General features: G+C 38.4%; 1 protein-coding gene across 2 annotated transcripts; it reads left to right on the forward strand.

Moving 5' to 3' along the window:
• Window positions 1-4,857: 4,857 nt before the first annotated feature.
• On the forward strand, window positions 4,858-21,712 carry LOC127421955 (ADP-ribosylhydrolase ARH1-like). 2 transcript variants are annotated; one of them, XM_051665211.1, is made up of 8 exons: window positions 4,858-5,016; window positions 8,916-9,030; window positions 9,228-9,336; window positions 9,430-9,528; window positions 9,779-9,884; window positions 12,458-12,724; window positions 13,520-13,734; window positions 20,775-21,712. In XM_051665211.1, exons 1-8 carry the CDS (start codon window positions 5,003-5,005, stop codon window positions 20,921-20,923), a joined length of 1,074 nt encoding a protein of 357 aa, XP_051521171.1. In that variant the 5' UTR covers window positions 4,858-5,002; the 3' UTR covers window positions 20,924-21,712. The 2 variants fall into 2 exon arrangements, with proteins under 2 accessions (XP_051521171.1, XP_051521170.1); XM_051665210.1 differs by lacking the exon at window positions 4,858-5,016 and having other exon boundaries at window positions 6,703-9,030.
• Window positions 21,713-25,809: the final 4,097 nt, after the last annotated feature.

The raw sequence follows: 25,809 nt of genomic DNA on the forward strand, positions 1-25,809 counted from the left end.
AAAGCCAATCGGCACAGTAAAAATGTCAAAAGTAAAACCAACAAATGTTGGTCCCCAGAGAGTAAATCGAACAAGTGTGGGAATTATCCCAAATGTTTACTGCCAAGTCCCCCTTCCATTACCCTGTGTTGAATTTGGAAATACACTGTTGGAAAACTTAAACACATTAGGAAGCAGCAGCCACATGTACCGTATAAGTTATTGACAGCCATTAGGCAACAGAGAAAAACAAATCTCCACAGAGTTTGGAGACCTACCCAGTAGCGGCCTTTGCTACGTTTCAACCATTTCACTTGCCTTGTGCTCAAATCGCAAATTTCAGTGCAGTCTAAGAGGACTCTAGTTTTGGGGTAGAGTGCTCTAAAATACTCTGGCATTAGCTCATTAACTGCAGCTCTGCTTCCTAACATGAAATACAAATAGTTTGCCCATAAAACACAGTTCCAACTGACTGTGCACACAGCAAGATCTTGTTCAAGAAGGCCCTGTCTAATGAAACATGAAAAACCGATTAATGAGTGAGAGATGTTGTGCCTGGAATCCAAGCTTCATTGTATGCTGGAGGGTTGGACGACTTCTTTGCACTTGTGATCATGTGCTCTGCTGTAGGCTGTAGAGCCATAAAACCAGCTTTGAGTGTGTCATAGTTTTGGAATCCTTGTAGAACTGAATGAGTTTTAGATCATCTTGTAAATCTCTGTGGCATGGCTGTGGATTGTTGTTTGCAATTTGAGAGAGAGAGAGAGAGAGAGAGAATCACTTAAAAAATCATTATCTGAGAACCAGAGTTTTGATCATCAAGATCATTAACAGGCTTTTAGATCCATATGCCCAGTCTAAAGTAAAAGCATCTACACATTAATCAATCACCTTTCTTCACGAAAGGAATTAGTAGAACTGGAGAGACCTATAATGCCAATATTACACACATGGCTTCATTTTGCGTTGTTGTTTGAAATATACAACTTCTATATTAAGATTGCTGGCACACAAACCTGATCGAAGATCTACATTCGCACACCTATTTTAGTTACACTATTTTGGTTACATACACAATAGCTTACATTCTTATTTTCTCATTTCTTTCGTCTTCGTCACATCGTTCTTCCTCTGAACTATTCTTTCTTCGCCTGATGTTGAACAGAAACAGGAGCAGCATTGACCACTACAGTAAGTTATAAAACAAGTTTAAAACAAGTTTATCTAACTCTACTTATGCAAAACGCTCTAATATTAATTATATAATGGTAACCAACAATTCAAAATTAAATGTAAATTCAATACTTTCTACTTTATTTCACCGTTGTGTGTGAAACTCCCAGGAGATCAGCAGTTACAGAAATACTCAAACCAGCCCATCTGGCACCAACAGTCATCCATGTGATTATCTAATCAGCCAATCATGTGGCAGCAGTGCAGTGCATAAAATCATGCAGATACGGGTCAGGAGCTTCAGTTAATGTTCACATCAACCATCAGAATGGGGAAAAAATGTGATCTCAGTGATTTGGAGCGTGGCATGATTGTTGGTGCCAGATGGGCTGGTTTGAGTATTTCTGGGATTTTCACACACAACAGTCTCTAGAATTTACTCAGAATGGTGCCAAAAACATAAAAACATCCAGTGAGTGGCAGTTCTGTGGATGGAAATGCCTTGTTGATGAAAGAGATCAACAGAGAATGGCCAGACTGGTTTGAACTGACAAAGTCTACAGTAACTCAGATAACCACTCTGTACAATTGTGATGAGAAGAATATCATCTCAGAATGCTATTTTGAGATGCAGGTTGGTGCTGTTTTGTCAGCACGAGGGGGAACTACACAATATTAGACAGGTGGTTTTAATGTTGTGACTGATTGGTTTATACATGCAGAACTGTGGCTGTATGTATAAATATAATGATTTTTGCAATCTGTGGTGGTGTGTGAGATGTATGTTCTCCTTTCTATATATCTGACTGTTTTAAGCACATGGGTGCAACCATCCAGGTGTCTGAATCATAATTATTTGTTCTCTAAATATTTAAAAAGATGGGGATTATATTTTGTTCTATGTGCAGTTTGTTTTTCAGAGGTTCTTGATTAAATGATCTAATCTGTCAGTGTGTTGCTTGGAATTACTTAATAAAAACAAATAATAAGTTGAAGTGTGTTCCTTTAACCTTTCTGTCAATGACTTTTCAAATGATAATTTGTAAAACTGCATGTATATGAAAAACGTAATGTATGAAAATGCCGTTATCAGACTAAAGTCTTGAAGTCTGTCCCAAGCGCACACTTTTATTACTCATGACCCCTCATGGACTTCCTGACTAGCACCCCATCAGTCTGCACTCGCTTACATCACCAAAGTCTGGACTCAGAGGAAGACTGCAAGGGCTTAGGGTGTTTGGGACAGGACCTTAGAGTCAGAAATGTAGTCTAATAATAATAATAAATACATTTAAATAGTAGACCAGTAGGTTGGCTTTTTTAAGCCAACCTAAATAAAAATAAACATATCAATATTTTATTACAGAAAGAAAGAAAAAGAACACAGAGGTGCTTAATCAGAAAGTACAACAAGGTCTCATGCTTTACAAATTTGTTATTTATGTTGTTTTATTTTAATTGTAGTTCTGGCCACTGATTGACTTCATGCAGTGCTGCACAGTCCGATCGGTGCTGGACTTGAAGCACTGCATGTCAGTTAGAAATGTTGTCCTATTTGAGACGGCGGCATCTGTGCGTCACTGTGATGTATGCCATCAATGTACCGCGAGAACGATTTGAGATAGCCATCTGACGCAGCCGGAACAGTTTCTCCAGAGCAGCTGCACGAGTCTGAATCAAGACACAGCTTATCCATGATTGGCCAGACTCACAATGTGACAACGGTTTCACATGGTTCATGGGCTGCGTTCATAATAGAGCGCAACAGTCTAGTTCCAGAAGTAAAAATCCCATGCATTTATGAATTGCTTTTCATCGATAACTTATAAACCTTTAAAGACATACCTACTGTGAGCTACAAGGATGTTCATTGATGGTATATGCTTCTGTTAATGCCATCACTCAGGATTTTTAAACAATGAAAGTTGAAATAACACGGTTTGATAGCGGAATTCATGATAAACAACTAAGTTACCCAAGGTACAGCAGAGAAAGATCCACCAATCAGAGAACCACAGCCAACTAAACCAGCGAAGAAATGCCTCGGCACAACCGCACACTCCGTGACACACTGTGAATGACGTAATCGAGTTGTCTCCCTTCACCCTTAAACTAATATATTTGTACATATCAGAATATTTTGCAATAAACATAAAATGTATTATTTCTGTACTCATCAACAACTTTAAATCAATATTATTATATATTCCCATAGTTTTTTATTCAGTGACACCATTCACAATGCTTCATGGGATTGTAGTCTGTGCCCTCATGAAAGATGGTAAGTACAGAGCCTTGTATCCTTGTCTTTGTCCAATTTTCAAATACCTTTTTTGCTTCAAAACAAAGTTTGTAATGTTGCAATTCACCTCGGAGCTGGTTGGTTTGGTTCATGGCTTAAAACTCTATGGGAAAAATAAATGGGTAAAATACTTCCGGAACCCAGACGGCTGAAAAAGTGGGCGGGCACTGTTGTGCTCTATGACATACTACTTATACTGCTCTTACGGCAGGTTCACACATCCTCCGGCACGGTCACGTCTCTTCCATGAGAAACAGCAGCGCCACTGCACAGAAAATAAAGTTATCTATGGGATCCTGTGCCAAATGTATTCTTTAATAAGGTCATAATAAGCTGAGGTTATTGCTGCTTCGAGGACAACAGTGGGCAGTCACATGCATTTCATCTTTATCAGCACACTTGGTTGTGATTGGTTAATGTTGTGCCTATACTGTACACCTATATACACAGAATGGCAAAAGGTCTGGCAGTTTATTAATTCTTTCTTTATTTTATTGAGTTTACTTGCATGCAGACATATCAATTGTAGTGTACTATAGGTTCGGTTTGAATAATTTTTATTTGTTTAGTGTCTTTTCTATAATCTCCTGATTATTTAGTGTTGTACTGCACCCAGAGCCGCTGATCTCAGCATGAGCCGCGCTGCAAAAATAGGCTCAACGGCGAAACTATCCGCTCACTACCGCGTCTGGGCCTCACGACTCACACTTGCAGTGTAAACGGTGTCATCTGTTAATATGGGCACCGAAACGGAAACGCGCCACTCATGTCCCGCTCACGGAGGATGTGTGAACCCGGTGATACTGCTTCTGCTATGTCAGTCTATTGCAGAAATAAAAGTCATGTTATATTATGCCACTACCAAGGTGTTTTTTCTGACACCTCCAGTTCGGCAATACTCTCACAAATCCATGTTTTCAAAACAGAACATCATGTTTTATTATGTTTGTCAGAGTAATATTTATTACGAAATTAAAAAAACATTTTTATTTTATTCATAAAAAACATTCAAAATGATTAAAAATACTGAATCCTTTTTTTTTTGGTATTAAAATAATACTGGCTTTTATTGGACTTTGTGTACACACAACAGGCACTGTATTAAGCAGAACATTAACCTTTAAATGAACAATGTTTCTGAATATTTTAGTTTAAAATTAAAGCATCTGTCTATATGGCTTCCGCTTCGTCTGCAAACATCGCGCGATTTTCCGTGACTGGTGTAGGTTCAGCACAAGACGGAAAGAGCAAAGTGGGTGGTGTCTAGAAGGTAACCCCCAGTTACCTAAAGTCTCGCGAGAGCGGCATTGAACAGTCACACACTGTGACTTTTGTGTGTATTTAGAGTCCTACAGAAACCCTACCCCTACCCTTCACCTTAACCCTACCACTAAATCTAACCGTAAACCTAACCATAGTAACAGCGAATGAGACTCTCGCGAGACTTAGGCTGCCGGGGGGTTGTGTCCGGCTTGAAAGCTCAATTTTTAACTCCTCCCCCGAGTGCATCCGATCGGTAAATCGAGGAGCAGTTCAAGTTTTATAATAATGGAAGCAATAAGGTAAGTGTTTGTAAATTAATATAGTTGTATTGTATGTGAGTCAGAACTTAGGGACCGTCTATAAAGTGTGTGAATCTTCAGTTTGTCCGATCGGCTTGCTTGCTTTATTATTTTTGTATGTTATGTCTTTCCTGTACTGACAATAGGTACATTTCTACTCTTGTAACAGATACTGTCTATATTGAAACATGTTTTTCAAACAACCATAAAGTGATAGTTGACCCAAAATGAAAATTCTCTCATCATTTACTCACATAAAAGCACAAGTGGAACATGATAGGGTTATAAACCAACAGAACTGAGATAGTTCTGCAGAAGAAAGTCACATACATCAGGGCCCGTATTCGCAAAACATCTTCAGGCTAAAAGTCTTTTACTAATGCAGCAATTCTGTATGATTTAATACGGAACTCAATTTAGTTTCATCAAATAAGGAACGATTACATATTATAAATGACTCAAACGATCGAAGCATGTCTGCTGCCAATCCACATTAAAAGCAATATATTAAAATAGTATTATGACATTGACCGTTTAAAAAGATATCACCTGAATTGTGAGGGTGTTTTCATTATTATAAACTTAGGTATGCAGGTACCTCTTCATCATTGTGAATACAGACACTGATTTAGAAATATAAACTTTTAATGATTTTTGATTTTCTCTTAATAAATAAAAAGTGAGAAGCTTCTTCGTGTTGAACAGGGTCCGTGTACGTTTTGATAGTTTGTTTTTTAATTTGAAAGAAATAAACAGGAGGGAGAAAACAACACTACAATTCTGCTTAAATTTTTAGTTTTTTGGTTGATTGTTAGAAAATGGATAAACAGCTTAAATATTTGATTTGCACATGAGTGGGCATGAAACGGCACTTTCCACTGATTGGTCAACCCGCGCCCTCATCGGTTCTTCCTCAATCCCGTGTGACAAAATAAAAGTCCACCGCTGTTATAGGATTCTCAAAGTATTCGGCTGCAACGACATGTTATCTGTGTCAACAGGACTAAGGATTGCCTGTGACACAACCATACTAGTCGGGGCAGGGCCTAGACAGGGCTTTGTGCCAGCTTTCTACTGTGTTGGCATGGGTTTGGCAACACAACTTTAGGATGTTTTCTTTAGATTTGCTGCAAGGGTATTTCACTCAGCCGAGTTATGAAACCCATTGGACTACTGGCGAAGAAATAAATGCTGTTTTCTTGCATCGGTCCAAGCAGCACAAAAATATCTGTCAGCTCCTCTAACTAGTGTGGACAGTGAGCACTTATTCTCTGCTGCTGCTAATGTTGTTGATGAGAAACGAAGCCGAATAGCATGTGAGAAGGCAGATATGTTCCTGTTCCTTGTTAATTCAAAGTATTAACCCTATCTACTGTTTTATTTAAGCTGACACCTTTAATTATGAAGTGCAGAATATGACGTTGCTCTATTACAGGGGTCGGCAACCTTTTTGACATGGAGTGCCATTCTTTATTTTCCTGGTCAATGGCTGTGCTGACAGCCCCCCATGCACATGTTTGAGATTTTCCCAAGTTTGAGTCTTCTTGTAAACAATTTTCTATTTTGCATTTTTCTATTTTAACCGTTTATTTCTCATTACAAATGATATTATCAGCAAAACAGTTTGAGTTAAAAATGTGTGCAAAATCCGATGATTATGATATAATCATGATCCTGCGTGTGAATTTTCACAAAGCATCTTAAGTGCTTTAATGAAAGAAAACCTGTCTTTTTGTACGAAATGAGTTAACACAGTTAATGTCACAAATTTGCTTATTTGATTACTGATCATACATTGTGTGGAATGTTTTTTTTGGATTTTCTCCCCTTTTCTCCCCAATGTGGAATGCCCAATTCCCAATGTGCTCTAAGTCCTCGTGGTGGTGTAGTGACTCACCTCAATCCGGGTGGTGGAGGATGAATCTCAGTTGCCTCCGCGTCTGAGACCGTCAATCCGCGCATCTTATCACGTGACTCGTTGAGCGCGTTACTGCGGAGACGTAACGCGTGTGGAGGCTTCACGCTATTCTCCGCAGCATCCACGCACAACTCACCACACTCCCCACCGAGAGCGAGAACCACATTATAGCGACCACGAGGATGTTACCCCATGTGACTCTACCCTCCCTAGCAACCTGGCCAATTTGGCTCGTGATATGCGAATGGCATGCACGCGCTGCATGAGTCTGTTGGGTATACTGCAGTCTCGTCACATTTTAACTTTTTGTTTAGCCTCCCATTCAGCTGATGAAAACACGCTGCGAGATCATGAGGAAGGATTACATCAAGATGTAGATTGAAATGCAGGTGCGAATTTATATAAATAAAATAGTCTACTCCTCTCTCGCCGTTGCTGGCATGCCAGTGATCACCCCTCTGCGTGCCATAGGTTGCCAACCCCTGCTCTATGACATTTGTCATTGAATTTTGTTTGTTTATCCAGACATGGGCTTTATTTGTGTTGGTCAGTCAACTGCTTAACACTTGAAAGAATAATTAAATAAACTTTCAGGACACTGTATTTTAAAGATAATTTTGTAAAAATCCAAATAACTTTACAGATCTTTATTGTAAAGGGTTTAAAATGTTTTCCATGCTTATTCAATGAACCATAAACAATTAATGAACATGCACCTGTGGAACGGTCGTTAAGACACTAACAGCTTACAGACGGTAGGCAATTAAGGTCACAGTTATAAAAACTTAGGACACTAAAGAGACCCTTCTACTGACTCTGAAAAACACCAAAAGAAAGATGCCCAGGGTCCCTGCTCATCTGCATGAATGTGCCTTAGGCATGCTGCATGGAGGCATGAGGACTGCAGATATGACCAGGGCAATAAATTGCAATGTCCATACTGTGAGACGCCTAAGACAGCACTACAGGGAGACAGGAAGGACAGCTGATCATCCTCGCAGTGGCAGACCACGTGTAACAACACCTGCACAGCATCGGTACATCCGAATATCACACCTGCGGGACAGGTACAGGATGGCAACAACAACTGCCCGAGTTACACTAGGAACGCACAATCCCTATTAACCATTATCTATTAACCATGACCTCTAGAAAGTTTAACACAAATCTCATAATTTTTTGATTCAACAAACAGCTTCAACAGCGATCGTCAAGGACATTATTTGATATTTTTTACTTTCAGAATCTGGATGAACTTTATTACCAATTGCTGGTGAAATCTCCAAGCTGCAAATGTAGGAACTGAATTTGGACTTTGTGCTGAGAGGTGATATTAAAACGTCTTAGCGCAATGACATATTTCTCAGGAAAATAGCAAATTGCGATTTGCGGCACTTAATTTACATACAATACACCCACAGTTTGCACGCATACACCCAGAGTAGCACAACACATACACTCCCACCCTCGCCCACTTGCGCTGGCAAGAAAATTGCACTTAGATTTGTGAAAATTGGATAAGATGGTCATAGCGCTGCGCTTTGCGAACTCAGGAAAATAGAGCCAATAATTTGTAGACGGTACCTTAAAGATTGTTCACCACCATCTATAGAGATCAGTGCTTTGTTCACTTTTTAAAAACATTGTTCAAGAGAAAACAGCATTGTAGTTGATTGATATACTTGCCAATATTAATAATTAACTGATACCAACCTTTTTGGACCCACCATTAGAAACCAATTGAGAGAAGAAATGTTATATATGAAACCAACTTTACCACAGTGTGGAGCATGGTTAAAAACCTTGGTATTACTATAGTAGATTTTCAGAACACCATATGGAATTACCATGGTGCCATGTTCAAAAAACTTTGTTAGTATGATGGTAGGCCTACCAGACCTCAAGTGAGTGTTGCATGACCTCCTGTCAGAGTTATAATGACCTATAATGTGTGGATATGAATGGATGGATGTTCTTGCAGTCCTGTCTCTAAGGAACATTATAAAGCGGGCATGCTGCTCAGTGGTGTAGGAGATGCGATGGGATACAGGAACGGGCTGTGGGAATTTAACAATTCCGGTCCTGCCATCCACAAGGTCTGACAAACTACAATTACAGCATTCAACTATTTTCTGTTTAATCTGTTGGTACATCTTCAACCTAGAATAATACCAAATAATTGATTTTTAAATATGTGTTTATGTCAGTTTTTGAACTGATAAATGTGAGCAACCAGAACATTGCTTTAAAGCTGGTCAGTATTTGCCATCAGTCATTTATTGTGATCAAATAGGAACTGCAAAACCTCGGAGGACTGAAAAACATCTGTGTAAAGCTTCCTGATTGGCCAGTTAGTGACGACACAGTGCTTCACCTGGCAACTGCTGAAGCTCTAGCAACAGGTTGGTCCATCAGTCGATGTGTTTGGACAAGAAAACAGAATGATGTTGATTTCACTTAAAGGTCATTAAGGAGTCGTCATTGTTGTCTTGCAGGTAAAGAAGGTGAGGCGTTACTTCATGAGGTTGCCTTGCGTTATGTGAAGGCAATGAAGGACATGGATGACAGGGCGCCAGGAAATACATGCATTCTGGGTAAAAAAAGTTTTTAATTAAGGCAACTTTTCTGTCTGTTAGGGAACATCTGTCATCACATATTATACCAAAATCCACTTAAGGGTTGATCAAGACCATTATCACATCTTTATTCTAGGACATAAAGAAAACAAAGAACATTGAAGCTACTGAAAGAAGGAAATATTATATATTGTAACAGTGTAAGTTCTTGTGTGTTGTCCATTCATATCTCGTATCCTTCTTTTATAAATGCTTTCTCTGTGTAAAGGGGTTTCACAGTTGCGTCCGGGCACTGAAGGGGGTTACAGGGTCCCCTACAATCCAAGGAGCGCTGGGTGTGGGGCAGCTATGAGGTCCATGTGCATTGGCCTTAGGTGAGGGTCAAACATGTTTGCATTTGTATTATCAACCCTGTAAAGCCTGATGTATGAAAAATTGTCCAAAAATTCTCATTTTTTGACATTGAACTGTTTTTAGTTCCATTAGACAAACTATAAAAAGAAATCATTAAAAAAAACAAAACAATGTGCTCTTTTTTTTTTTTTTTTTTTTTTTTTGAATGTATCATATTTGATATATTAGACTTTAAAGGTCACTATCCTCCTGAGGCCCAGCAATTTATTTTTGTATAGGACTTTTGTTTTTTTTCTCCCCAATATGGAATGCCCTAATTCCCAATGCGCTCTAAGTCCTCGTGGTGGTGTAGTGACTCTCCTCAATCCGGGTGGTGGAGGACGAATCTCAGTTGCCTCCGCGTCTGAGATCGTCAATCCATGCATCTTATCACGTGGCTTGTTGAGCACGTTACCGTGGAGACGTAGCGCGTGTGGAGGCTTCACACTATTCTCCACGGCATCCACGCACAACTCACCACGCGCCCCACCGAGAGCGAGAACCACATTATAGTGACCACGAGGAGGTAACCTCATGTGACTCTACCCTCCCTAGCAACCAGGCCAGTTTGGTTGCTTAGGAAGTGCTGGAGTGGTGGTGGCGTAGTGGGCTAAAGCACATAACTGGTTGCTGGTTCAATCCCCACAGCCACCACCATTGTGTCCTTGAGCAAGGCTCTTAACTCCAGGTTGCTCCAGGGGGATTGTCCCTGTAATAAGTACACTGTAAGTCACTTTGAATAAAAGCATCTGCCAAATGCATAAATGTAAATGTAGGAAGCCAGGCTGGATTTGAACTCGTGACTCCAGGGGTTATAGCCAGCGTCTTTACTTGCTGAGCTACCCAGGCCCCATAGGGCATTTGTTATTGAGGTTTTTGTACAGTGGTAAATCTTGGGGTATTATCAGAGGACTCTATGGGCTTTTCAGAGATACCAAAATATTTGAGAGTGTGGCCATGACAACTTCCTCTGCTTGGTCAATAAATATGGATTGAAATATATCACATTTCAAATACAATATGAATAAAATATTTCTTTTCAATAAACAGTTTTTATCATATGTATTTTATGCACCAAACAGTATATTGACATTTAAAACAGGGAAATTGTTCAACTTTTTTCACTGGGTCTCATGAACTTATGGTAAGATGACATCATAATAGCTTGTAATGTAAAATAGTGAGATCTTTATAATGACAAAGCACGCTGCATATATGAAAATACACAGAAATATTAGTCCACACTTTAATATATCTTATAAAATATGTCAGAATTTTCAAAGGGGGTTTTTCAATAAAATAATATTAAACATTTAAACTGAGCACAAGTTGCTTATATTCAGCAAATACTCATTTTAAAATATCAGTAACAATATAATCATTACCATCACTTTTACTTTATTAAAATAAGATGTCATTTATCCCAACACAAGATTCACTTTTCGTGCAAGTCCGCCACCATTTTAAATAGATCGATATAAACATTGAAACCACTTTTTTCCACAAATAACCACTAGGTGGTGCCATAAACATGTGAAACTTGCATACCATAGTTTGTTTGGTTCATCAGCTTGAACAGAGAGTGAAACTGGAGCCGTCAAACGTTGTGTATCATATTTGATACACACAGTGTTATAAGGTTAAATACAGTATATTTGGCACAGGGGTGGCTAACTTTATTTGTCCAATAACTGACTAGTCAACAGCATTGCCAAACTCCTTCCTCTGAAAATCTCCAGAACCACAATCAAAAGTCAAATTTTTTCACAAAAACACTGTATATAGGTCTGACGTATGTGTGTGTGTGTGTGTATAGAAAAAGCATAGCTATATATATATATATATATATATATATATATATATATATATATATATTAGTAAAAAGTTAAATTAAGGACTGTAATTTCTGCAAGCAAAAAGGCCATATCATATGTGAAAGATGGAGTTCACAGTCCCAAGATTTCAAGTAGATGATTTCTGATGGCTTGTGTGTGTATGTTTGATAATATTTGCTTAAAGTCACAAGATATATTTAAATACAGCATAGCCAAAATAGCTCCTTAGCACAAAACCTCATTAATAGTTGCAGCAAACAATGTCGCTAAATTTGGTGAAAAATTCCCCAACTTGGCAACACTGCTAGTCAATTAGTAAGGTTGATTTAGTTTCAATATTTTACTGGCACTGCTTTAATTAGCATGCTGTGCTTTAGCTGTTAGACAGTTTGCACAGTGAACACTCTTGGATAAGTCACGATTCGCATTGTTTTTGAGCACCTCACACCATGAGCGTTACACTGTTAAAATTAGAAATTGTACGTGTCTCGAGATCCTGCAGTCTGTTTCATTCTATTGCATGCCGTCTGTTTTTGAATGCAAAAATGCATCTAATGTAAAAGCCCCATAACAAACGTGCATCTGATGATGGGTGAACCTGAAACTGGCCTAATTATACAGGGCTTCCTTAAGACAGATTTTGAAAACATGTAGTTTTGCACGTCCCTAATTTAGCAGTGGTGTTGTTGGTAGCTACAGTAAGTGTCTTTGCTCCACAGATACCCTAATCCCGAGCAGCTGTCCTCACTGGTTGCAGTTGCTGTGGACACTGGACGAATGACTCATAATCATCCAACTGGATTTCTCGGTGCTGTGGCTGCAGCTTTGTTCACTGCCTACGCGGTCCAGCGCAGACCAATCATGAGCTGGGGTTTGGGTTTGTTGGAGGAAGCTTGTCCTGTAGCAAAGCAGTATGTACAGACTGCGGGATATGCTGTTGACGAGACAGAGAAAGACTGGGGCTACTTTACTGACAAATGGAAATGGTGAGAAACTACATTAAAGGCAACAGTGGGGTTCTGGAATAACAAATTGAATGCATTTTCCTCATAGAGAAATTGGCTTAAACAATAACATTAAAACCATTTTAGACAGACTGACCATGAGCTCTGAGGTTGTTAAGCCACAGAACAATTGTATAATCATTGAAATGTAGTCATTTGAAAAATAAAAATGCATATTCAAACACAAAATCTGTGCATTCGAATTCATGCCGATGTAGGTGCTACTGGTTGTTTAGATCAGTTTTACTATCAGAAATAATCAATAATTAATTGTTATGAAACAGAAATGTATGAGATTTGTTAAACTTTTTGAATGTTTTATTAGTAGTACTACTATAGTAGTAGTAGTATTGTTTATATTGTTGGACCTTGATTTTACTGCTGATTTGAAATATGTTCTATGATTGTAATCTTGACCAACCGTGGTCTTTCCCCATTCAAGTAGATAGGAGCTGCACTGGCATGACTTTGGGAACAACTTGAATTTTTGTCTGTTCATCATAAAAAATGATCATAAGCCTTCAGAAGACTTGGGATATGAGGCGTGAGTCACATGGACAACTTTTGTGTGCTTTTTAAACTGCTATGGAAATGAATGATCGCAACATTCTTTAAAGCATCTCCTTTTGTGTTCCACATAAAGAAATTCATATGGGTTTGGAATGACATTGAGAACGAGTAAATAATGACGGAATGTTCATTTTTGTTTGAACTATTCCTTTTATTTGACCATGAAAGTTTTCACATGTGAGATATTTTCATTTCTTCATTCTTAAGGTATTTGGATCTCCGGGGTTTGTCTTCTGGTACTGGTCCAGTTGTCTGGCCTGAACCATACGGTTTAGCTGAACGAGACGGTGCCTACAAGAGCTTCAGCCTGTCTGGGTGGGCTGGTAGCTGCGGTCATGATGCTCCAATGATAGCTCTGGATGCTCTGTTGGCGGCGGGCTCAGACTGGGAGGAGCTAATGAGTCGAGCAGCATTTCATGGAGGTCAGTAGGCAGTCCATTAACTTTAGGTGTGTTCGACTTCATGGAGCACTGAGCAGACCGATTACCACATGGCTTGATGCGATGCCAGGGTTCCCACCTGTCCTGGAAAACCTGGAATTTTGCAATGTAGTTTTATTATTTGTTATTCTTATATTACATCTGTTTATTTCTCAAAATGCTTGAATAAAGTAGGCTTTTCCCCAGATTTCTACTAGCCCTAGCTCTGTAACCAGTGGAATCTCAAACTCAAAATTTTTACAGTAGAATGCTACTATAGAGGACTTGTGAAAATTTAATGTTCCTATCTGGTCCCCCACCAGAGATAATCAACCTGAAATTGAAAGGAATTTTAAAACAATGGCACATTCTTGTCCCCATAAAAAATAAAAAAAATAAGAGAAGTCTCAAACTTGAAATGTTCTGCATGCACACTACACTTACCTAGGTACCCCCTAAAAAAATTAAGACTGAGACTCGAACACTTCCCATTATAAACTGACCCTAAATGTGAACTTTGAGCAATCTTGAGCATTACATTAGGACTTAAGTTCTAAGTCTAAGGAACAAGAATGTGCAAAATGTTTATATATGTCCATGTTCTTTGTAATGTGCTCTAGAGATAATTTTTTGTTCCAAGGAGCTAGGACCAACCTGAGCTGAGATATTGAGGTTTCCATAAACCGCTGTATAACCAAAATGTGTCGTGTGCCATGACACAAAGATGGCCGTCATGGTTAAACCAAGTAAAATAAAAAACTGGTGGTTTTGCAATACCAATACATGGAGGTAATCACAAAAAAATAGACAAATTAAAAATGGTTAAACAACTTGTATTGGACCACTTGAGATGGACTGAGCCAATATCAACATATCAAATAGCATGTTATGACTCCGGCTCTGAATATCTCCAGTCATGATCACACACAGGCAAAGCTCAAATCATGAGATTCATCCACCAGAGTAATAGTGCCGAAACTCGATTCACGTAAAGTGTTCTTCTGCAAATTGCTTGCAATTTTAAGTCTCAACCACAGATGTCGCTAGAGAGCTCAAAGTTACACAGGGCAGCTTTAAGTATTGATATAAAGCAAAATTAGATTTTTGTTTTTGTTCCAACATTGCTGTAATGTTAACTAAAACATTTGAGTTTTGCTTTAAACAATGACAACGGGGGCCTGGGTAGCTCAGCAAGTAAAGACGCTGACTACCACACCTGAAATCACAAGTTCGAATCCAGGGCGTGCTGAGTGACTCCTATCAGGCTTCCTAAGCAACCAATTGGCCTGGTTGCTAGGGAGGATAGAGTCACATGGGTTAATCTCCTTGTGGTTACTATAATGTGATTCTCACTCTAGGTGGGGCACGTGGTGTGTTGTGCGTGGATGCCGCAGAGAATAGCGTGAAGCCTCCACACACACTATGTCTCCGTGGTAACGCGCTCAACAAGCCACGTGATAAGATGCGTGAATTGACTGTCTCAGACGCAGAGGCAACTGAGATTTGTCCTCTGCATGAAATCATCATTCCAACGGTGAAATACGATGGAGGGAGTGTCATGATTTGGGGCTGCTTTGCTGCTTCGGGCCCTGGACCGCTTGCCATCATCGAAAAATGTATTCCCAAGTTTATCTAGATATCCTACAGGATAGTGTCAGGGTGGCTGTGCACCAGCTGGAGATCAGTAGAAGTTGGGTGATGCAGCAGGACAATGACCCTAAACATCAAGGTAAATCCACTACAGAATGACTTCAAATAAAGTAAATCCACCTTTTGGAGTGACCCAGTCAGAGCCCAGACCTTAACCCAATAGAGATGCTGTGGAATGACCTCGAGAGAGCTGTTCACACCAGACATCCTAAGAATATGTCTGAGCTGAAGCAGTTCTGTAAGGAAGAATGGTCCAAAATTCCTTCTGAACATTGTGCATTTCTAATCCGCAGCTACTTGAAACGCTTGGTTGAGGTTATTGCTGCCAAAGGAGGATTGACCAGTTATTAAATCCAAAGGTTCACTTACTTTTGTTTAATGGGATGTGTTCAATAAAGACGTAAGAGTATAACTGGTTATGTGTTGTTAGCTTAAGCACATTGTGTTTGTCTATACTTGTGACTTTAATGAAGATGAGATCACATTTTATGACCAGTTAATGCAGAAATACAGCTAATTCCAAAGGACACAAGCCTACCGGACATAATTAATTCCTAGTGATTTTCCCCCAGTGTCTCAACCTGATGGCTCCTTTTCAACTCCTCCACTGACTGCAACTGTGAGGTGAAGTTGATGTCGAACACACCTCATATGTATGTTTGTTATATTGGGTACAGAAATTACATGATTCTGTCACCAAATCTTTACTAGCAGTTCTGTCAGAAAATATTTTGACATTTTATAAAAAAAATATCTTAAAATATGAAATGATCATCACATGTTATTTAGGCTCTATATACGTATATTTCTGGGGAGTCACATGACGCCATGCGAGTATCAGACATGTGAATGGCGAGCTTTGCGCACTTTGCTGATGTGGTCAGAAGAGTGGGGGATGTTGAGAAACGGATCGATTATCTGGAGTCATCAGAGAGGGAATTATCTGCTAATCCGCTAGTGACCAAGGTGGATTTGGAGAGTGTCTGGGAGAAGTTGGAGGACATGGAAAACCGTAGCCAGCCGAATAACGTCCATATTGTGGGAGTCTCGGAGGGAGCAGAGGGACAGAATATGGTGAAATTCTTGGACGGGCTCTTTCTTAGTCTGCTCGACATACCAGGCCATAAGCTGGAAATCGAGCAAGCTCACAGGGTTCTGGCTCGGCGAGCAGCTGAGGGTGACAGGCCCCGATCAATTCTGGCCAAATTTCTGAGATCATCTGATAAAGATCTCGTGTTACACGAGGCGAGGTGTAAAGGAAGGCTTTTTTGGAAGAACCACAGCATTTTCTTGTTCCCAGACTTTGCAAACTCGACAAGAGAGAAACGTGATTGATTCAAGGAATGCAAGAAACCTTTACATCAACAAAAGGTCGCTTTTGCACTGATATTCCTGACCAAATTGAGAATAGATGCTAAGGATGGCCATAAAACATTCACATTCCCACAGCAAGCGATGTCCTTCATTAAGTCAAAGGAGTGAGTGGGTCGTGTTGTGGTGCTCACATTGCGGCCAGGTGGACCGGCTCACTGAACATTCACTTGACTGTTTGAAGAATCTGTGCGCTCATTTTGTACTGGTTCCGCCTATCAGCTGGAGTTTATTTTGTGGAGTGTTTCTGGCAAAGTCATTGGAGTGAGTAAGTTATTTGCTTACACTCATGTTGCAGCCGAATGGACTGGGTCACTGAACATTTTTTTGACTATCTGAAGAATCTGCCTGCTCTTTTTGTGCTGGTTCAGCCTAGTGGCTGGAGTTTATTTTGTAGAATAATACACCTTTAGGACAGTTTTATGGATGAAGCTACACGCTCTTTGTGTTTATTCTGCCTATTGGCTGGAGTTTGTTTTATCGATTATATTTTGCTGTGTAATTCTGTATAGAATCACCAGACTTGAGAAATCTGACGGCAAAGTTGTCGCGGAGGTTCTCGTAGGCGTGCATAGACTGTTTGAGTTTGGAGGGATGGATGCCAGTTGGCGCTGTCGTAAGCGGGGTTAATGCGCACTTTGTTTTTCCTGTTTGTTTGGTTCTGGGGAATGTTCGGGGTTAGGGTTAGTAAAGAAGGAAGGTAATTTCTCTTCTTAAGCATAAGAAATATGATATAGTGTTTCTTCAAGAAAAGCACCTTTCCCCACAGGAAGCTGAAAAATTTGGAAAGATATAGGGTGGGCATTTTTTTTATAGTGCTAGCTCAAGTAAGAGCAAGGGAGTCATTACACTGATAAGTAAACATCTACAAACAGAGTAAAGATAAATTAGGAAGAGTAATTATTGTTTTAGCTGAAATTCAGTGACAAAGTCTTATTTTAGCAAATATTTATGCACCTAACGTTGATGATCAGGGCAAGCCACTGGCAGCCCTCATGATATAATATCGGAAGGAGATTTTAATCTATTGATGGACTCAGTCCTTGATCACAGTAAAGCAAAAGTGTGTAAACCCCCTAGAGCAACATTGACACTTCACAGAATGTGTAAAAATCTTGGTCTTACGGATATTTGGAGACTTTTGAACCCATCTGGTAGGGACTATACATTCTTTTCATCAGTCCATAAGATTTATTCTAGAATAGATTATATATATATATATAAGTCCCTCATTTCCTCTGTTGTTGATTGCTCAGTTGGAAACATCTTAGTCTCAGATCACTCTCTGGTGAGTTTAGAGGTGATGCCACATACAGAGAAAAATAAATCATATAGTTGGCGCTTTAATGTATCCCTTCTGCAAAATCCTGATTTCCAACAAATGTTAAAGACTGAAATCAGTGTTTATATGGAGACCAACTGGTCCTCAGTATCCTCTGTGGGCGTGGCTTGGGAGGCACTTAAGGCGGTTCTTAGGGGTTGGATCATACAGTATGCCTCATTCATCAAAAAATCCAAAGCACAACAACTTGTGGAATTGGAAGAGAATATTAAAAGTGCTGAGGTAGAACTGAAGCACTGAATGTCATCTGATGGCCTCAGAGAATTGACCTGATTGAAATATAATACTATTTTGTCGCGGAAGGTGGAGTTTTGGTTATTCAGGGCAAGACAGTCATACTTGGAGTTGGGGGACAAAGCAGGGAGCTTTTGGCAAGATATATAAAGCAGAGAGAGTCTTTTTCTATCATTCCCTCAGTGAAATCTGCTGGTGGTGAAATATTTACCTCAGCCATTGATATTAATAATGCTTTTAAAGAATTCTATCTTGATCTCTATTAGAGCCTTATTGATATGGGATTTTTTAGACTGATACTGATTTTAGAGGGGGAAAATTCACTGATAACCGATATGGTGGCCAATTTAGTTAATTTTTGAGCTGGAATGAAAACAGAACTTTTCTATGTGTATTGTGCACCAATTTGACCTATGACTATGCAAAGGTACTCAGAAGGCTGCTTTCTTAAATATTTTTATCAAAGAATATTTGACATTATGATTATACATTGTCAACAAATTCTAGAAATGAACACTGAGAAAATAAAGAATAAATAAAAATACAATAAATAGCTTCAAAACATCAGTACTGTTTAGTATCAGTCAGTTGCTAATTATTATTATTATAAAGAATAAATTAAAATATTAGCTAAATAAACATCAGTACTGTATGTTCAGTATCAGTCAGTTGCTGACCATTTAAATAAATAATAAATACAAATAAAATAAATAGCTAAATAAACATCAGTAGTACTGTTTAGTATCAGTCAAATACTGATAGTCAGTTAGGGGCAGGTTGTAAAACAAGAAGCATTTACACCTGCCGAGTCAAGAGATAAACAGCGGCAGTGGTGTTACACCGTATTCTGCTATACAAGTTCAGGGGAAACTTTTAAATATTACATTTTGTAAATACAATGACTGGAATTGTTCGGTTGAAGGGGGTACCAAACTGCGAATCCTGAATAAAACAGTTTGGTGAATACATGTTTACACATTAGCTTCCACTCAGCTGACAACAATGAAAGTAGTTATGTGATTAGCTAGTTAGCTATAAGCATGTTGTCACGGAGAGTAAAAGATGGACTTTATTTACTTTCCAGCATTGTGTCTCACCAACTAGGTAGCAAGGTAGCGTGACATCAACACTCAACAGACACAATCCACCACCGCACCATTGTCTGATGAGCTGCAAAAAGATGCTCTGATGTTTACCTTTCAATCTGCAACGTTACTGTCTGCACTGACAAACTATAGCTGGCTAACATAGCAAACAGATGTGATAAACATTAGTGACATGGTTGTCAGGGACAGGGTTAACGTTATATTAGTTATATTGAAAAGGGAAAATGATGGGGTCATTGTTTTTTAACTTTCCAATATGTATTTCACAAACTAGTTAGCAACTTACCGAGAAGACACCGTTTAACTCCGCACTGTCTACAGAACCACCGTCACCAGAACTACATCAGCTCAGCTCTGTAAACAATGGAGTCGGAATGCGCTCTGCTGGACAAACTACGTTATGACACCAATTCTTAAGCATTGTTTTCTGCATTATATGTTCTGAAGAAAAAAAGTTTTCATATCTGTGCATATCGGTAAACATAAACGATACCGATATATCCCCAGGTTTCAATTCTTTAGGTATTTACAGCTGCACCGCCTGCTTTGTACTATTTTTGGGAGTAGCATACACCCTCCTGAAGTGGCAGATCCTCTGGAAGTGGTGATTACTGCTTTTGGAAAAGGCCATGAGGCATCAGTGTATTACTCCCTGTTAATTCAGAGTCTGGGGGATGGCGCTTTAACTTCTATCAGGAGATTATGGGAGAAAGATTTAAACTTTGTATTGGAGGAGGGAGTGTGGGCTGGGATTCTAAAAAATGTCAAGTCTACATCTAGAGATGTAAGGGTGCACCTTAAGCAATTTAAGATTTTACATCAATTCTATTAGACCCCCTCTAGATTGTATAGGCTTGGTCTTAAAGACACACCCACCTGCTGGCGATGCCAATCAGAAGATGGAGACACAACATGTTTTTTGGTGGTGTGTTAAGATCCAAGATTTTTGGTTGAGGGTTCAGAGTTTTATGTGTGACGTATTGGATGCTCAAATTTCATTTTGCCCCAGACTCTGTATATTAGGTGATTGGGAGGTCATTAATATAGGGGATAAATATATAAAAAATTGGGTCCTAGCCAGTGTTATAATCGGCAGGCAGGTCATCCTTAGGGGATGGAAGTCGGCAGGAGCGCCTTCATTTCAGGAGTGGTGCACAGAGATGGGCAGGGTTGCAGCATTCAAAGTTTAAAACATCCCCTTTTTGTGTTTCACAGAAAGTTATATGGGTTTGTAATGGCAGTAATTAAATGCTCACAGAATTTAAATTTTTGGGTGAACTATTACTTGAATAATATTTGTCTGTTGAACTGAAAGTCTTTGCATCATTCTCTCTCTACAGGAGACAGTGACAGCACCGCAGTGATCGCCTGCTGCTGTTGGGGTCTGCTGTACGGGACAAGGGGAGTGCCCAAGTCTAACTATAGTAACCTGGAGTACAGGGACCGACTGGAGAGCACGGCTAAAAAACTGTATGCTCTTTCTCACTAATGAAGAGGCAAAACTCACACAGGAAAACACGCCTCATATAAACACAGAAAAAGATGGAATTAAAATAATTAGAGTTTTTAACTAATTCAGTAAATTAAGGTATGCCAGTGTTTAGAAGTGTTTAACTCGTTATTTAGCAGACTTTTGTGTATTTGCATAACGTTGAACCAGTGTTATTTTCATTAACAAAAACTAAAGTCAGTTTGATTTGTATAGCACTTTTCACAACACACATAATTTCAAAGCAGCGTTATAGAAAATTATGCTTTAAGACATTACATATATTACAGCTTCTTTTTCGTTAGTCATAATAGTGCAGTTTATTAAAAAAAACATGATTGTAAATTGTGCCTTAAAATAAATAAAGTAGTATAAATATATAAATAATATTTGTATTTAGACCCCTGAAGGCGACTGTGGCAAGGAACACAAAACTCCATATGAAAAAATAATTTTCGTTAACTGAAAAAAATCTACAATAACCCTGATTTGTCGTATCTCCAAAGGTTGCTGACGGCTCATTTCGCCTCAGTAACTTGCGGCTCAGTTGCTGTGTGAGTGCCTCTTTAGTTGTTTTTTGTACATTTTAATTGACATTTTTTTTACTATTTTTACCTGGATTATGTTGAGAAATTAAGGCTTTTCATAGACTAATTTTCACTACTGTAGTAGCTGCAGGATATCAGTATCCAAAAACTTTTAGGATGCACATGCATGATTGCTGAATTCTGTGCTTTAAAACCTTAAATGAGAAATACAGTGAAATAAATGATTCATCAGACAGTAAAAGTAATGCCACAATGTTTTTTTTGTGTCTTCTGTTTTATTATTTCCTCAGGGTAAGGGTGGGTAAGATAAGGCCAGATGGGTTGGGTATCTGGTAAAGGCAGGTTGCTACAGGTATAATTCATTATTCAAAGCTCCTTTTCTTGTCAAAAGTCCCATCAGTTTCCTTCCAAGATTCATTCATACTTGAATTTTGAGTCCACAAGTCTGCTTGTTCAATTAAAACCTCTTCATTTATAGTGTCCACCCACAGTCTGTGCCATTGTTGTTTGTGATTGTTCATCTAAAACAACGATTTATATGCCTTTTTCTTCCACAAAAAGCAGATTATTCAGAAAAAAACGAATCTGAAGAGACCGCTCTCTCTAAAGCCACGCTCGGCAAGACAGCAGGTGTGTTTCTTCCCACTGCCTAGAGACTGCAATGGTAAGATGTACAGTGAAAAAGGAGTTATATTTTGGTCATTTCTCACGTAAAACCGATTAGATCGCTTCTGAAGAAATTGATTAAACCACTGAAATCGTATGGATTACTTTTATGCTGTCTTTATGTGCTTTTTGGAGCTTGAAAGTTTGGTCACCATTCACTTGCATTGTGTATAATAAAACAGTTTATATTGTAAGTATTGTCACAGAACATAAATATATCGCTGGCAGTGGGAAGAAACGCACCTGCCCTGGTCTCATCAGGTCCAGGAAACGGGTAACCGAGTCGCCGCCATGACCCTTGCTTTCTGCCAGCCTGTGAGGTAGCAAGCCACTGGGAAAAGCCACCAACCACGTGTTCCAGACTGGGAAAGGTGTGCATGTATGCACCCGTTTGCCCCACCCAACGTTTAGTGAGCCCCGATCACAACGAGAACACCGCGTTTACTTTCAGTGATATCACACTCCCCTTAGACACTTTATTTACACCATTTGTGTTCATTTTTATTTAAAATAAATGACTTTCCGATGGCATGTACAGCCACTGTCTGACTTTGCTTACATGGAATAATAAGGGGAGAATAGTGAAATTGGCAAAAGGTGGACTTGAACCTGGTTCACCTACACAACTAATTTACTTATCTCTCTGTGTCTTTTCTTCAAAGTGTATGTAAGGTTTTTAATAGTTTTGATAGGTTCCATGGGATTGGTGTTCATATAGATGGGATTTTTGCCCAGTGCTATTTACATTTATTGCATTATTTGGCCACACTGAACCCATTATGGGGGCCCCGATGGCTGCGGGGCCCTATGCAGTCACACATGTCGCTTAATAGGCAGGGCCGGCACTGGATCCAATGTGACAACCTCTGTCTCTATAAGTCGCAAAAAAAAAAAATCAAACAGGCACTGAAATGTACGTTAGATCTGAACAGTGGTGGAAAGAGTACTGATTTTTTTACGTAAGTACTGCTGCTGAAGAAATAATTAGCTGAGTACAAGTAGAAGTACTGAGAAATATTAAGACTCAAGTAAGAGTAAATAAGTAGTTTGCCTAAAAACTACTCAAGTAATTACGTTACAAGTTACTTTATGAAAATGATATTATATATTGTATATACGCTTCCATTTCTAAAACACAAAGACATTTTTGTTCTTGAAAGAAATTGATGCTTCCTTTCACCAAGGATGCATTAAATTGATCAAAAATACTGCCAAAATCATTCATTGCAAATTATTATTACAGTTTGAAATGATTGTTTTAAGTGGTATTTATTCAATTTTGTCTTTACCCATGATGGCAAACATATACTGTGTCACCTATTCTTTACAAAAGCATTCTAAAGTGCTAATTTGTCTTATTATTAGAACTAATTGAAAATTGTTGCACTACCATGCAGAAATCACAATACAGTGGGTTTTTCCCCATTGGCTGAAATATTGAGTTACTTTACTCTTGCAAATCAAATTTTGGTTTTAAAAATAGGCAAAAACATTGCTGTAAGAGGATTCTTGGACAAACAGAACATTTTAAGAATACATCATTTATTTAAATAGAAATAGCCATTTGTAAAATTCAAAATATCTATAATTGTCTCTACATAATGTGCATTGTGACTGAAACATTCCTATTTCAGGTTTATTCTCATTCATGTATGTCCAAGTATTTTGGCTATTAAGTTAACATACTGTACAAAACTAATATAATGCAATATCACAGAGGAGGAAATTTATCCTCTATGATATTGCATCAATTATCCAGATATGGAATGAGATTATTAAGCAAACTGTTATCAACTCCTACATGCCAACTGTATGCAAAAATAAACATTTCACACAGTGTTTAGTGAGAGATATGATTCAAACACTAAAAGTGGCTGTTCTGTATATGTATTATTGTATTACAGTAGTAATAATAAAGTCTTAATTAACATTATGGTTATTTAACATATTGAGATATTATTATTAAGTATTGTAAATTGTAGCATTTGGTTTCATTATGTTTTGTGATTTCTCTTACCTTCTTTATATAACATGCATTCCTTGTGCACTTTTGACCTCTACCAGGTGAGGCTTTTCAGGCAGCTAAACAGCAGCACAGGGCAGAGTACAGTACAGCACCCTGAGTGAATGTATTACCCGCTAGAACAGTTTATTTTGAACAAGAGGGGCAAACGGTTACAGAATATAACACGGGAGTTCAATACCGAACTGATGCGGATTGATAGACGTGGAGAGCCCATCTGTGCGCACGATGGTGCGAGGAACTGGACGGTGGGAATAAAAAATAATGTTCAGTGAAAAGTCAAAAGAAGATCACAATGTATGTAATTGTGACTATATCACATATTATTAATAAAACACTGGAACTGTTTGTGTGTGCATTTTTTGCATCTTTATTTTGAATTCCGGGTGGCATTTTTGCACCAAGTCCCCGTTCATTTCCGACACTATTGCCATTGTATCTTTCTAAGGTATTTAAAAAGTTTGTTTTAGACATATAGTAGCAAGTAAACAAGATAACCCCAGATATATGTCAAACTACATTGTGTTATGTTTGACACAGTTAAAACATTGCATACCTTAAAAACAAGTGAAGTCTGGTCAGTGGTTAAAAGTTTTCAGACAGTTCCCTCGTACTGTACATGAATGAACGGGTTCTTTCCAGAATAAAATTAAATATGCAGAAAATCACAGTATTACAGTTCTTGTATAGTGACAGGGCAGAAAGTCTTGAAGAAGCAAGAGAAGAGAGGACACCGGCGGCATTTTATGCAAGCTGCTGTGCTCATGATGCTGAACCCTGCGGGCTTCTGTTGTGCCGCACACAGAGCGTTTTAGTTTATAAACTGATTTAGCGCTTATAACTTTCTTCCTCCCAAAAATGCAGAAATATATATATATATATATATATATATATATATATATATATATATATATATATATATATATTATTTAACTTTGTAATTGTGATGAAAATAAATGTAGTGAAGCTGAATACTTAATTTTTAATTAACTAAAGTAAAAGTATTATTATTTATTTATACTTAAAGTAGAAAAATGTGAAACATTTACTCAAGTACTGTAACGAGAGTAGTTGTAATTCGTTACTTTCCACCTCTGGATCTGTACACATATCTTGATATATACATAATAAACTGTATACAATTCCATACATTTCTACAATGGCCAGTTCCATTCAAATGTAGGCATCAAACAAACATCACTTACTATAACTTTAAAATGAAGGGAATTGTCTATAAAACTATTTACATTGTTCATGTCAGTACTTGAGTGAGCAAGTGAGCACACAAATGAGTGAATTGGAAATTAGGAACTACCTTATCATCTAATCAATGCATTACATTTTAAGTTCTTGCTTCTGAGAGTAAATCTAGATAAGATGTGGGATTATAATTACCCATTTTAAAGGTATTAAGAAGTTTCTGCAGTTTTATAGTTGGTAGTATGTCACTGACGTCTTCTAGTTGAACAAACATATAACATATACTAGTGTTGTCAGTCAATTAAAAACTTTAATCGCGATTAATCACAGATTTTGAAAGTGCTGAAATCTGACTCAAAATAAACGTCTCTTGTCAAAATGCACTTATTTCCATTTTAGGATAAAACATAATATGTAACAATATAATGCTTTATTAACATTTTCCAAAC

Source organism: Myxocyprinus asiaticus, chromosome 31 (genome assembly GCF_019703515.2).
Source record: "Myxocyprinus asiaticus isolate MX2 ecotype Aquarium Trade chromosome 31, UBuf_Myxa_2, whole genome shotgun sequence".
In the NCBI taxonomy this organism is placed as follows: Eukaryota; Metazoa; Chordata; class Actinopteri; order Cypriniformes; family Catostomidae; genus Myxocyprinus; species Myxocyprinus asiaticus.

Coding starts and splice junctions, on each gene's coding strand:
- LOC127421955 (XM_051665210.1), top strand. CDS start 8,896: ATGGATGGATGTTCTTGCAGTCCTGTCTCTAAGGAACATTATAAAGCG. Junction 9,031..9,227: donor CCGGTCCTGCCATCCACAAG/GTCTGACAAACT, acceptor GTGATCAAATAG/GAACTGCAAAACCTCGGAGG. Junction 9,337..9,429: donor TGCTGAAGCTCTAGCAACAG/GTTGGTCCATCA, acceptor GTTGTCTTGCAG/GTAAAGAAGGTGAGGCGTTA.